At 39.4% G+C, this 15,093-nt stretch overlaps 1 protein-coding gene across 1 annotated transcript; it reads left to right on the top strand.

The window, feature by feature from the left end:
- The first annotated feature begins 1,497 nt into the window (after window positions 1–1,497).
- Window positions 1,498–5,165, top strand: LOC111391922 (CDT1-like protein a, chloroplastic). Its single transcript, XM_023017209.1, has 7 exons — window positions 1,498–1,990; window positions 2,352–2,471; window positions 2,560–2,794; window positions 3,429–4,151; window positions 4,289–4,490; window positions 4,575–4,665; window positions 4,837–5,165. The coding sequence occupies exons 1-7, from the start codon at window positions 1,647–1,649 to the stop codon at window positions 4,892–4,894; spliced, it is 1,773 nt and encodes a 590-aa protein (XP_022872977.1). The 5' UTR covers window positions 1,498–1,646; the 3' UTR covers window positions 4,895–5,165.
- Window positions 5,166–15,093: the final 9,928 nt, after the last annotated feature.

Below are 15,093 nucleotides of genomic sequence, written 5' to 3'. Positions count from 1 at the left end.
AACCCCCTCAAGCATTGGTCTATATTTTCATATTTTGTAAATATGTAACATACTTCTTAATAATAAGCACTTAAAAAAAGTTACCGAACTAGTCAGATCTTGATTACATTATACAAATACAACCATTAGGGACTACTTATACGAGACATGTTGAAGAACAAATCGAGTCTTCTCGAATGTCTGTCACATTATCTGTATTCTAAATGAATCGACAAAGTCTAGATTTTAAAGATCTTCATGAATCAACGAGTTTTTCCTACTTATTTCATGACATTTATGTATGAATCAATAACACTGAAAAATGATTTGCGAATTTTGTGTTTTTACATTTTCATACATGCTAACAGTCAAGACAAAAACGATGTAACGGATAAAATTATTTAGTTTTCTTTATCTTTTAAAAAATTGTTATTGAATTATCTTCATTCTTTTGACAATGGGTGACAAAAAGAGTAGGCACCATGCACGGGTTAGAATAATAGCTAAGCCATCATGGGTGGATAAGAACGTGTTGTGCTAACGAGACTCTCCTTCATGAATGAAAATGATTGTGTTTCAACTTTTATGTTTTAGAGAATGCAATGGCAAACAGGCAAAAAGACAAAGCTTTTCCAAACAATGAGAAGCAATTCAAGACTTTTACTTCAAGTTTACTTATGCTTCAGTCTGTATCCTTAGTTTGACTTCCAAGATCTTTTTGACATCTGAGATAGTCTGAAAATAGAGGAATCGATGTATATTATTGAGCCTGTTAAATCACAAGAAAATCATTAGAGTCTTAGACCATGCTAGGATGTCAGAAGAGAATTGACACCCTAGCTGACAGATCCTCACAGTCGAGGTGTGTGGATGGAATTTTTTACATTTTTTATTCATGTGGGGTCGGCACAGGTCCCTTTAACATGTGAGTATCTATCAAAACAGTGGGCAAAATCCTTCTGACAGCTTGGCATTTTCCTTAAGGTCTCTAAGTTCACACAGATATGGTGTCAGAAGTAGCCATTATAAAGTCAAATCAGTGTTTATGGAGAGGGAGAAGTTCTCTAGAGTATTTCGGAAAGATAGATCAAATAGTGGAACTGGACATACTTTCATCTTAGGTAATTGTAATGGTGAAGATGAGGATTACGAAAATTCTTGAAATTTTGTGAGATATTAAGAACAAGATATTGTGGTTGGAGGTGGCTTTATTCATATCTCGGTGACTTCGACTAAACTCATTGGATTTGGGCATAGTGTAGATTTTTCTATATTTACACTTCATCATTAAACTATAAAAGGAAAAAGTTGAGCTATTTAGAGGAAAATATATTATTATACTATTACTTTGCGGGTCCATTGGACCCAACGGTCCAAAATCAGCCTAAAAGGAAAGTGGGCTGTACAACATTCATTTCTAACCATTTTAGGCTTCCAACGGTCCAAAACTCACTTCCCGTTGCGTAAAATGACATAAACATCCTTGTTGAATTCCCGCGAAGAAGTGGCGCCAAGTCTGACCTGGCAACTCGCCACGTCAGTTTCCCCGCCAAAAAACCCTAGTATATCTCTACACTTTCTCCAAATTCCCCCAATTCACCTCCGTTTTACCTACTCTTTGTGTTGTGTTCACTTCCATTCAGTGGTTCACCTTTACTGTGTGTGTAATGGAGTCCGCTAGATCGCCAGATGTGGATTTGATGAAGTCAAAGAAGGCCATAAGTTCACCGGCGCCGTCGGATGAGAAGGTCCGGATGAAAGCTCCAGCTTCGGATCCAAATCCAATGTGTGTCAAAACCCCCGGGAAACCTGCTGATCCGCCTCGTCGTTTACGCAATCGAAATGCTGTGCTGTCAATAAAAGAAATTCGGCAGGCAGCCAATAAGCTCCGGGAGCAGGTTCTTGACCCGCCTGCTCGACCCGACCCGCTTATGAGTTCCTCTAAGTCTACGGTCGGCACCAAATCGAAAAGGAAGAAGTCTAGTGATGCTGATATAACGCTTCCTGAAAAGTAAGTGTCTTTCTGAAATTGCACCAAAAAAAAAAAAAAAAAAAAAAAAAAAAAAAAACGGAGTACAGGGACGAGCTTTATTACTTTTTGTTTGTAAAAGATCTGGTATTCTTTCGATTAATTAAAATGAATGCCATTGGTGAATCGAAGAATTTTTTTATTTTATTTTTTGCATTCCTAATATCAAATGTTGGGAATACTGATGTTGCGTATAAAGGATCTTCCAAGTTATTGATGAAATGAGAGACGGGGGCATTACCCCGATATGCTTAACCATAAGTCTGGACAGTTATTTTTTTTAGTCTGTAATGTCTTGATTAACTTTTGGCAATTAATGATAAATGTCATGTCTGTGTTTCAGGTACGAGTTATTGGATCAATTCTTCAACAGCTTAGATAGCTCCATCAGGCTGCTACACTTAAAGAGATCTGCTCCAAGTTTTAGTAATATTAGCCCTCAGATAGAGAGATTGACGGATAGGTGCATAATTAGTTTCAGTAAAATATTTTCTGTTATGATGATTTTTTGCTTCTGATTTCCTTAATTTATTGTATGGTTAAATTTTCAGGAGGTTTACATATAGCCATTTAGCTCAATTGAAGTTTATTATGCCCGAGGCTATTGTGTTAAAGAAGGTTCTCCTGCATGATGAGCGCACTAGTTGTATGAAGCCTGATCTTCATGTTGCACTAAATGTTGAAGCGATCGAGAATGATAGGAAGACGAAATCTGATAATGGGAATCTGCAGCTGAGGAAAGTCTTTCGAGCTCGACTGTTGGCTTTTGTAAAATCACATCCACAGGTACCATTTTTGATACTTATTCAGCGCTTCTTAACTGCATGTTGTTACACATGATATTTATGATTAGTTATGTGCAACTTTGATGATAAGATTTGGAAAAATTAACTAGATCAATCTCAATAATCGAACTTGACATTCTTCTTGAGAAACTTAAAGGCGTAATTTTGGGTAGCCTGGCTATAACCTGATTGTACGTGTATAGCCATAACCTGGATGAAGAACATGACTTGGAATTTTGTTTACTTAGACATTAAAAATTATATGGATCTTATTGTATTATATGAAATGAATCAGTTAGAGAAGGCCATGAAGATGTGCGGATTTTACATTCAAACCTAAAATAAATTAATCTTAAATAATGTTTACATCAGTAAGAATAATGGACTGAGATTAAATAATTTTTGTTTTGAGAATTGAGGTTAAAACAGAATGCTATGAATTCTCCGCCTGCATAAGAAAACTGTTCATCATATCTAGATGGGTTCTCATCTAGAAATAAAGCCAACCATTTAGCCATACAAGAAATGATAGCTCGTTTCAAACTTTTGCATCAGTCAATGTATTTTTACTATATTCTGGTTCTGTTGTTTTGCTTGAATCTACGTGACTTACAAAAGACCATATCTGAAATCAGGGGCATGAGGTCCCAGAGGAAGTACTACCAGAGCCATTCAGTCGGTTGCAACAGACGAACTTATTTAGAGCCTCAACTTCATCATTGAGGAGTGAGACATCTGCCATGGAATTGGCACAAGAGCATCCAGCTGCAGCAGCATCGCATCTATCTCAAGCTTTCAAGAGGTCTTTCTCGCGACCAGGCTCCACCCATTATGCAGAAAACTTGAAGCAAGAGTATTCAGTTGTCTCCATCCATGCTCCAGTTGTTTCAGAACCTAAGCTTGCCAAAAGCCCTCGTGATCAGGAAACTAGTGCATTCGCTGCCAATTCTCCTTCCAATGTGTCCGTGAATCTGGCAAGCGTAAAATGCTCAGCCAATGTGGCTTCATCAGCTAGTTCATCACCATCTCCTCTTATGGAAACCCCAGTAAAAAACATGAATTCTTCCAGTGAAATGTCTACCACTCGAAGAACTCCTGCGGAACTTGTCTATTCCCCAGCCGAACTGATGAGTGCCACTCCTGTTCTTCGAACACCTAAGAGACGATACATGAGCCCAAATGATGATTCATTTAGATCACCAAGTAAACTGGTCCAGCGTCCACCCCGTAGTAAGAGGTCTTTGATTCTTGACACCCCTGTGAAGAGCGTGAAGATAGAGGATGAATTGAGTGAGATTGGAAAATCGTCAATTGATCTTGAAGTCTTTGACATTCTTCCAGAGACACTTGTCGAATCAGTAAACACTGAACTTCCTATTTTGTGTTTCTTTAATTAAAATTAATTTTTACTTAACGCATCTAGATATTTTAGTGCATCGTACAGCAACTATATACTTAAACTGATTTTGTAACGCAATCTACAATGCCCCCACAGATCAGAGCAAAAGAGAGGAAAATATCATTGGAGCAGGATCCAGCTATCTCTCAGGCAAAATGGCGTCAAAAAATGATTGCCGGCTTACCTAAGTTCTTTGATGCAGTCTATTTCTTCTTTCAATCAATCAAACGTTCCGTCATTACAAAAGAGGAGCTCATGCATAAAATAATCGTTGGCCATATAGCTATTGTTGACAGAAGTAAGCTTAGTCTTTAAGAATGAGAAACTTTAGTCCTTTCTGTTATTGAAATTGAGCTCAATAACCCTGTTTTACTTTTTGCAGGAGAGATTGAAGAACAACTCAGATTGCTGCAAGAACTAGTTCCTGAATGGATTTATGAAAAGACCGCATCTAGCGGGGATCTCCTTTTATGGTCAGTTTTACAATTTTTGTTTTCCATGAACTGTACATGGTTTACAAGTTCTTTTAGAATGGTAACAAAAATTCTACATCATTATTTGATATGATGGTTAACTACGTGTATAAATCATTACTCCTTAACATTCTACATATTGGCGTTCCTAACGACTATTACCTTTTGCAGCGTTAACAAGATTTCAAGTCCTGAATTGATACGCACGAGACTTGCTGAGGCCAAGTGAGAGAACCAAGAGAATACCGGTCGATATGAAGTGCCATTTTGTAAATATTTATTAGTTTCACCATGAGCCACACATGTAAAATCGAATTCACTTCCAATTCCTAATTCGATTATATGCAGTCAGATTACAGTATCAATTAGCGTCAGCCGAAAGCTGCACTTACTTTGTACCTTTACATAGAAATGAATCAAGGAAATTAGCCCAGTTGAAATTTGCTGTCCATTCAATTTAGTGGGTTGGTGATGAAGTTAATGAGGATAAATTTTGACCCATGCTATATCGTTACGTTTATGAAAATGTGTTAGAGAATTTTCAGAATAATGTTGTGTTTAGACATTATTGTATGTTGCAGTTACGAGCTTTCAAGAGTCAATGAAATGTTCGAGGAAGGTTTGAAATTGTGAAGGACGATGTGGGATCACCTGTGGTCCTGCTGCATTTGGGTGGCTGGAGGGCGGTATGCAGCTAAGAACTCGTTTATGTAGCGATGGAGTCTACTGTCTCTATCCACTCCATTAAAATACGTTTTAACTCTAATGAAATGAGAATTAATTTATTTGTATGACAAATGAGGGATGGATGTAGGGGGACTGAATTGGACTGTAGTCCTCGCCAAGGTCCAAGAATTTTATTTTTTTTTAACTATTTTTTGGTAAGGTTTATTTATTTATTTATTATTATTTTTGTAAAAACAGGTTTTTTGTGTAATTCTTTGTTTTTATTATTATTTTTTTTACTTTTTTTGCGTATTAGCTCGAGTTGAAATTTTGTAACCCGATTTGAATCCAATCTTGGATCCGTAATTTCAATTATACTATTTGTACAATCAAGCTTGACAATAATGGTTGACAATGTTGGTGTTGTCAAAATTTGGGCCACTAGTTTAAAAAACAATTTTTGAAATTGACGAATGTTATGTTATCAAGTATGAATTGTCATCAATATTGTCAAACTGGATTGTACATGTAGCATGATCCTTTATACAATTGTGGTTGACAATATTGATATTGAAATTTGGTTTAAATTGGTTGAACAGAAGCAATTTCACAAAACTGCTACAGAATACAGGTGTGGTAGAATCTGTCTTCATTTTTTTTTTTTCGTTTTATTGCTGCCACTTGGCTTCTGGTGTGTTGACACATAAAAATTCAGCCCAAATCGAACGGCCCAAGGAGTAAAGCCCAATTGGAGGATCCCCAAATTAGATAGCCCAAAGAACGAAATCCAATCGAACAAATCAAGGTGAAGGCCCAAATAAGGGGGCCCAAGAATGCTGTAACGCCATCGCCCAAGTTTGCAAGTCGCCCAAAATCTGAACGAATAGAGTGTCATATGGTCGCCCAGAGCTGTTATTCTATTCTCGCCCAAACCTTCAAGTCACCCAAGGTATCAACAGACATAACGCGTCGTGGTTATCAAGAAATGCAGTTATCAAGGCAGTTGTTAAAACAACCCTATCACGTTCCACGACTCAAGAAATTCAATCGAAAGCGATTGAACGATGAAAGGTAATGGCAGCAGTTAAAAGGCAGTTTTTATGACAAAATGACCACTACGAAGAAAGTGGGTAGTTATAGGACGATCAAACAGTTTTCAGAGTAGTTAATCACAAAGAGATCGTCTATTAAGTATAAAAGGGAGAAAGGACATAGAAGCAGGGACCGAATCAAAAACTTTCAAACAGAGAACATGTAATTTTCATTTCCTTAGTTTTTTAGACTTAAACAATTTTCTTTCAGTAACTCGTGTGCTTGCGCCCCTTGGAGGCACGTTGTTTTCCACTTCCAATTGTAAAGTTCATCGCCAATAAAAGAACACCCCTTTTTGGAACTTTGTCTCAAGAGGTTTCGTCCCTTACACAATCGTCTGATCCTTTTTAATTGTTAGCGACTAACCCGCGCGAAACAATTTGGCACTCCCAGTGGGACAGTGGTGTTAGGTGTTGAAAGTACAAAAGGTGAAACAATATGCCTCAGAGATCCGACAAGGAAGGAGCAAGTCAGGGAGGAATCCAGTCTGTAATCGAGCGATATGAGGAGCAGCATGCCTCTCCACGAACAGATGGACAAAATCAGAGTAGTAACAGTCGTTACGAACCAATGACGGAGTTGAGTCCTCGAACCATGTGTGCATTACTTGGAGAACTCACACAGGACGTCGTTGAACAGGTAAATCTTCGAAGTATTCATAATATGGAAAGATTTATACAAAATGGGAATGCACATTATGACAATATGACCAAACAACTAAAGACGCTAAACGAAACAATGAATAAGTTAGTAGGCCAAATATGTCAACCGGCTATACCTCTTACAAACCACTTTCAAACTAGGACGATTGTGGGACATAATCCCTCTGTCCTAAACCCGAACTAAGGGATAGAACCACTTTCTGGTCCCTCTACTTCAAACCAAGGAGGTACTACAGTGCCAAATCAAAACAATAGTAATGGCATGCCTAACTTGGGGGGTAATTCAAACGTGAGAGATAATGTCCTAAACAATGGACATAATATTCCACGTGGTAATGAGGAAACAGATGTCCAGGCTAATGGTAATGGCCCTAATTATGGTAATTTTGTTGCCAATCAAGGACCAAACATCAGGCCTCATGCAAACCAACCGGTTAATCAGCCTGTAGGAATTCCATATGACCCCAATGTCATGTTGAGGAACCAGATTATGGAAATCGTGCAGGATCAGATGGCTTTTGGGGTGCGTCCTGTCATTAGGCCGACGTACACAAAGCCATATCCCGATTGGGTAGACCAAGCATATCCATGGCCTGGAGGGTACAAAGTGCCAGAATTCTCACTGTTTACCGGTTTAGGAGAGGTGTCTATTCTAGAACACATAGGGCGATTCACGTTGCAAAGTGGTGATATAACCGATTACCATAAAATGAGACTTTTCCCTAGTTCGTTAACATGAGTAGCTTTCTCCTGGTTCATCAACTTGCCAGTGAACTCTGTTCAAACATGGCAACAACTGGAACAGTTGTTTCACGCTCAGTTTTATAAAACTGAGTCTGAAGTCACTTTGGCTGATTTGGCGAATCTACGTCAAATGCCAAATGAATGGGCAGAAAGTTTTCTCCAAAGGTTCAAAACAGCAAGAAGCAAGTGTTTTGTACCTCTGCCCGAAAAAGAATTTGTCAAGATCGCACAAGGCTGCTTGAGCTTTGATTTAAAAAAGAAGTTCCAGGACAAGGAATTTCCTGACCTTTTCCAGTTGAGTGCGAATGTGATTAGGTATGAGCGACTGATAAGAGAAGAAGAACAAATGAAAAATTCTAATAAAGGGACTTATTACAGAGACCTAAATTTTGACGTTCATACCATCGACGACGAATCATACGATCAGGCCGAAATGTGTTTAGCCGAATTGGTCAAAGGGGATACATATACTTGTCCCATAATGGCCAAGCCTAGACTATCGGGCAAAGATGAGCCCATAAAAGATGGAAACATAAAGGCTAGAACGTTCTCGTTCGATGTGACCAAAGCTGACCTTATATTCGATAAATTATATAGGGATAAGCAGATAAAGCTGAGCGATAAGCACAAATTGCCAAACCCTGAACAAATTAAGGGTAAAAAATTTTGTAAATGGCATAATGCATGGTCACATCTGACTAACAATTGTTTGGTTTTCCGTCATGTATTGCAGGATGCCATTGAATCAGGACGAATTACGTTCGATGATAAGAAAAAGATGGCAGTGGACAAGGATCCTTTCCCACAGCCACTTGGAGTGAACATGGTAACATCTGGATTCAAGAACAAGTTACCAAAATTTAAATTGGTCGTAGATGACGGAGAAGAAGATCCTAGACCACGTCCCAGTGTTTTTGAACGAATCAAAGGAAAAGAACCAAAAAAGGATGAAAACGTCCTGTGTGCGAGGTGTAAAAGGGAAGTAAATGGAGACACGGAGAAACCAGGGACATGGCAGCATCCTCATCGCCCTGCCTTCTTCCCAAACATTCAGCCTGGTAGAGGGCGAGGTACGTCATTCTATAGAGGACCGCCTTTTGAAAGGGAGTACAGACCAGCAGATACTGGAAGAACATTTAGGCCGCAACCTCGCCGGCCAAATGTATGGCATTCATTCTAGTACAGTGCAGGAAGGGCAATACCCTTCGATGAGATGACTAGGACCCAACAAAGGCGTTTCCAACGAAACTACGGACGGATGATGAGGCAGCAACAAGAAATGCCACATCCTAAAGCGCCTCTACTACTCAAGGTAGCCAATCAAAACATCCTCGAAGGTAGTAAAGAAATTGGTACAGATGAATCAATGAAGGAACTGTCAAAAACCTCTTCTGGGAGATCAAGGTTTGAGAGGGACAAAAGGGATGAAGAAGATCCAGATCAGCCCCTTGCTATCCAATTCGGTACGTTGCCTCCTGTCGTGGCCAATAATTACCTACTGGCCAATGAATTCAAGAATAAGGAAAAGGAAGAAGAGAGGGAGGACGACGAAGGAGAAGCCTGCGTGTTGGTATGTGAAGAAGGCCTACAACAACGAGGAGGACGATGGGATGACAGACATTGAAGAAGAAATCGACCTAGAAGCAGAAAGGAAAAAGAGGGGAGTATCGCGCAATATTCTGTTTAAGCAACTACATCAAGAAGGAGTTCGCGAAGTAGACTTGTTGGGGGAGCCATCTGGGCGTCCTTTCGATTTCTACGTACTATACGGGACACCCAAAAAGAAGAAGAGAGTGCCTCGCTCTGAAAAGTATGGGTCACCTCCAAGGATAATGCCCCCTCCAACAGGTTGGATAACTGATGAGGAAGCATTAGAAAAAAGTAAGAAGGAAGTTCAGGAGACAGAGGATCAGCGTGACATACTGCACGTCGACTTATCACAAGGGAATAATTCGACAGAAAACAAGCGAGAGGTAGAAATAGAGGCTGTCGAAAAGGTTATTTTTAAACGGCCAGCCATGAAATTGACAAAACACCTGAGGCCATTATACGTTAAAGCTCTAGTTAACGGCGTCCCAGTGGCAAAAGTGCTTGTCGACAAATGGAGCAGCTATAAACACCATTCCATCTAGGATGATGAGGAAGTTCGCAAAGACAGAGGGTGACATGATTCCTACAGAAGTCATCCTCACTAGCTTCAATGGAGGAGCAACTTCAGCTAAGGGAGTTATGCTATTAGACATAACTATAGGTACGACTACTAGGACCACTGTCTTCTTTGTAATAGATGGTCCTACTAGTTACAACGTGCTCCTAGGAAGAGATTGGATACACGAAAGTTGCTGTATACCCTCGTCGCTCCATCAATGCCTGATTTTTTGGAATGACAAAGGCGAAGCAGAGGTGGTACAGGCTGATCATAGGCCTTTTGTTGCAGAAGCAAACTCGGTGGAGAAGTTCATGTACGAAGGAAACTATGGACCTGTCAGGGTAGTACAAGACGGAGAAGAAACTCAGGTTGTCGCGCAAAGCGAAGAGCCGTTCTCAGTGGACGCACTCACCGAGATGTTCAAACAGATGAGGCCAAATATAGTAGCCCTGGAAGAGCCAGTAATTGGCAAGAGAATAATTAAGGAGTCTTGAATGGACTTTAAGTTACAAAAGCAAATGGCCGATATTCAGGCCTTCAAAGCCAGACTGATGGCTTTCAATAAGGAATGCAATGACAAAACGAAGGAAAAGACTGCCCTAAAAGCGTTGAAGGACAAGTTGGCAGTATTCAAGTTAGAGCAAAGTATTGGCCGAGAAGTCAACAAGGTGGATTGTTTGGAAGAGGAAGTACTTACAAAAGAACTGGACGACGAAGTGATGCGGATTGCCAAACCTAGATACGCTCAAGCACAAGACCATCTGATCAAAGTAAATATTGGCGATGAAGGAGAAGATCACCCAACGTTCATCAGCCAGATGCTCGACCAAGAGGTTAGTAACAAATTAATCGCTTTGTTAAAAGAGTACAAAGATTGTTTTGCTTGGAAATACGAACAAATGCCTGGTTTAGATAGAGACTTGATGGAACATAGGTTACCAACTAAGCCTAGTTTCAAACCTCATAGGCAACCTCCTAGGCGTTTTGCTCCTAATGTACTCCCTGGGATTAAGAAAGAGATAGAGCGATTATTGAAAGCAGGTTTTATAAGAACAGCCAGATATGTTGAATGGTTGTCGAATATTGTGCCAGTACTAAAAAAGAATGGTAAACTAAGGGTGTGTATAGACTTTAGGAATTTAAACATAGCCACACCCAAAGATGAGTATCCAATGCCCACGGTGGATTCTTTAGTAGATTCAACTGCCGGACATGTCATGTATTCTTTCATGGATGGGTATTCAGGATACAATCAAATCTATATAGCTGAAGAAGACATACACAAAACTGCCTTTAAATGCCCTGGGTCTCTAGGATGTTTTGAATGGGTGGTTATGCCTTTCGGCCTAAAAAACGCAGGGGCAACTTATCAAAGGGCTATGAATTTAATCTTTCATGACATGATAGGCAAGTTTGTTGAGGTGTATGTGGATGACATAGTGGTCAAGTCCATTAAAGAAGATGGTCATTTCGAACAGTTAAGATGTTCGTTTGAACGAATGAGGCAATATAAGCTAAAGTTGAATCCCTTGAAGTGTGCATTTGGTGTTAATGCAGGGAACTTTCTTGGTTTCTTAGTACACAAGAGAGGGATTGAACTTGATAAAAATAAAGCGAAGGCTATCTTAGAAGCCAAACTACCTAGCAACAAAAAGGAGTTGCAAAGGTTTCTAGGCCAAGTAAATTTTCTAAGACGCTTTATTTCTAACTGTGCAGGGCGAACTAAAGTCTTTTCACCGCTATTAAAGCTGAAAAATCAGGACGAATTCGTCTGAAAAGAAAAACATCAAAAGGCTTTTGAAAGTCTGAAGACATATCTATCAAGTCCACCAGTGTTGGTGTCACAAATTCAAGGACGGCCAATGAAAGTGTATGTATAGGCTGAAAAAGAATCAATAGCTGGAATGATCGCACAGGAAGACCAATTCGGTGAAGAAAGGGCAATTTACTATTTAAGTAGACGGTTAACGAAATGTGAATGCAATTACTCTGCGGTTGGAAAATTATGTCTTGCATTATATTTCACATGTACAAAACTAAGGGCTTATTTACGGCCCGTAACCGTTTATTTAATTTCTAAAGTAAATTTAGTTAAGTATATATTTTCGCGCCCTATTTTACACCAAAGGGTAGGCCTTTGGACACTAGCTTTATCAGAATTCGAAATACAATATATACCTCAAAAGGCAGTCAAAAATCAGGCTTTGGCTAACTTTCTAGCCGATCATCCATGCCTTGACATGCCTGAAGAAATCGAATTAGAAATTAATTCGTTCGAATTAAAACCTTGGGTGTTGTATTTCGATGGGTCAAAGACCTCTAAAGGTGCAGGAGTAGGAGTAGCCTTGATTAATCCTTTAGGGATTTGCTACAAATTTGCATTCACCTTAGACAGAATGTGCACCAACAATCAGGCTGAATATGAAGCCTTAATTGTAGGCCTAGAACTAATGATAGATATGGGAGTAAGGAATGTGATCGTTAGGGGCGATTCTCAATTGGAGATCCATCAATTGATCGGTGATTTTAAATGCCAAAGTGATTCCATTATAAGTCAATACGAGATCGCCCAAGAATTACTAGAAGAATTCGATCAAGTAGAACTCCAATGCGTTAATAGGATATATAACGACATAGCAAATGAGTTAGCCCAAATGGCATCAGGGTACTCAAAGGTTTTGAATTGGAAGTCTACTTGTGAATATGGAATCATATTGCCCGTGATTCAAAGAAGGGCGAGAAAAATTGAACTTCACTGTATACAAGATGGAGATGCAGTAGATTGGAGAACAGAGATTAAAGGGTTCCTTAAAGAACCTAATGGAGGGATTAGCAGGAAGACAAAGCTATGTTTGCTGAATTACACACTAATAGATGAAGAGTTGTTTAAGAAACACTCTGATAGTGTATTACTAAAGTGTGTAAGTTTGCAAGAAGCCAAGACGATTATGGCTGAAGTGCACGAAGGGATATGTGGAGCTCATCAAGCTGGCTATAGGATGAGATGGTTAATTATTAGGAGTGGATATTTTTGGCCAAAGATGGGAGAACTATGCGTTCAGTATGCAAAAAGTTGTTTCGCATGCCAAAAATATGGTCCAATACAAAGGGCGCCAGCACGAGAGATGGCACCTATTATTAAACCTTGGCCGTTCAAAGGTTGGGCGATAGATCTGATAGGGAAGATCTACCCTCCATCGTCCAAACAACATACTTTTGTTATAGTTGCAACCGACTATTTCATCAAATGGGTAGAGACGGTACCTTTGAAAGAGATCACCCAGAAGAATGTTATAGAGTTCATCTGTGATCACATTATTTATAGGTTTGGAATTCCACAAACTTTAATGGTAGATCACGGAACATCTTTGAATGGGGATCAAGTGAACAAATTTTTGAGCGAGTTTGGGGTTAAATTAGTAAACTCCACACCGTACTACGCTCAATCCAACAGACAAGCGGAATCTTCTAATAAGATTCTAAAAAATATCATCAGGAAGATGATAGATGAAAACGCCAGAAATTGACACGAATGTTTGAACAAGGCCTTATGGGCTTATAGAACATCACCTCGGTCAAGTACCAAAGTTACTCATTTCCAACTTGTTTATGGACAGGAGGCCGTTTTGCCTATGGAAATCAACGTGCAATCTATTCGAGTGTGCTTGCAACATAAGTTGAATGATGATGAGTATGCCGAATCACTAGTTCAAAATTTGTTGAGTTTAGACGAATTGAAGTTGGACGTCTTAGATAGGTTGCAAGTTCAAAAGCAAAGAATGGCTAAGTTTTATAATAAAAAAGTCATAGCCAAGTCGTTCAGCTTGGGCGAACTAGTTTGGAAGACGATACTCCCTTTGGATACCAAGGATCCAAAGTACGGGAAATGGTCGCCCAATTGGGAAGGACCATACAAAATAAACAGTGTGTTGCCCAATGGGGCGTACCACTTGAAAGATTTAGATGGCACCAATCATGTAAGATTCATTAACGGCAAATATTTGAAAAAATATGTTCCTTCTTTATGGGAATGTGAATAGATAAAATCATAACCAAACATTCTGGACGATCAAAAGATAATAAAGACAGAGCGAAATACGTTCGAATAAAGTTCTTTATTATCAAACGTTCATTACAAGAATACAAAAGATACAAATGATGGACGTGCTACAAAATACAACTAAAGTAAGATGATCTCCCGGTTGATCGCTGAGTAAGCTCCACACCGCCTTCCTAAATGCATCGCTGCAATGGTGGGATTGACGAGTAAGAGGGTATACTGACCCCACCGCCTTCCTAAATGCATCGTTGCAATGGTGGGATTGCCGAGTGAGAGGGTGTACTGGCCTCACCACCTCCTAAATGCATCGCTGCAATGGCGAGCAAAGAAGTTGAGAAACACTCTCAGCAGGCAAGTTGAGAAGCACTCTCAGCAAGCAAAGTGGCCCACAAGCAGCCCAAAAATTGCCTCCCATCATTGACTCCTTGTGAAGAACAAAGAGACGATGGGAAGAATTTTGCAGGAAAGAACTTCGCTGCTGGCCAGAAAATATTTCCTATACCTCCCATACCAAAGGTGACATCAAGGTAAATATAAGGCGGACGAACTAAACAATCCATTTTTGAATCAGGTTGATCGTCAGAATGCCAAGAAATGACAGCAAATTGATTTCGAAAAAGAAAATGAAGAGATGAAGATAGAGGATGAAAAATGTGAAGCATTTATAGGGGGTGAAGATGAAGAGACAGAATATGAACAGCCATATTTCTGTCTAATAAACGGAATTAAATAGCCCTAAGTTTTGGGAACAGTAGTGGGAATATCAAAAGGGAATGGACAAGATTCTTAGTACAAAGCAGTTAAGTGCTTAAAGAATTGATGACTAAAAAATAAACGTCAAATAAATGCAAAAGAAGTTAATGTTCATTAATGATGAACAAAGTTACAAAGGGAAAAATCGAATTACAAAAGAAAAAGACATCGTATGTCTTAATTACAGTCTACCCCATAAAGAACGAATTCGTTCCCTAAGTTTTTCCCAATCCTCGTTCTGTCGAGAGGAAGTGATGTTCAATTCAACCGCGACGTCATCATCATCAACTTCAACTTCTTGT

Source organism: Olea europaea, unplaced genomic scaffold, assembly GCF_002742605.1.
Source record: "Olea europaea var. sylvestris unplaced genomic scaffold, O_europaea_v1 scaffold858, whole genome shotgun sequence".
Classification (NCBI taxonomy): Eukaryota; Viridiplantae; Streptophyta; class Magnoliopsida; order Lamiales; family Oleaceae; genus Olea; species Olea europaea.
Note: the sequence above shows the minus strand (reverse complement) of the source record. Positions and strands in the feature narration are given on the sequence as shown.

Coding starts and splice junctions, on each gene's coding strand:
- LOC111391922 (XM_023017209.1), top strand. CDS start 1,647: ATGGAGTCCGCTAGATCGCCAGATGTGGATTTGATGAAGTCAAAGAAG. Junction 2,472..2,559: donor ATAGAGAGATTGACGGATAG/GTGCATAATTAG, acceptor TTAAATTTTCAG/GAGGTTTACATATAGCCATT. Junction 4,152..4,288: donor CAGAGACACTTGTCGAATCA/GTAAACACTGAA, acceptor ATGCCCCCACAG/ATCAGAGCAAAAGAGAGGAA.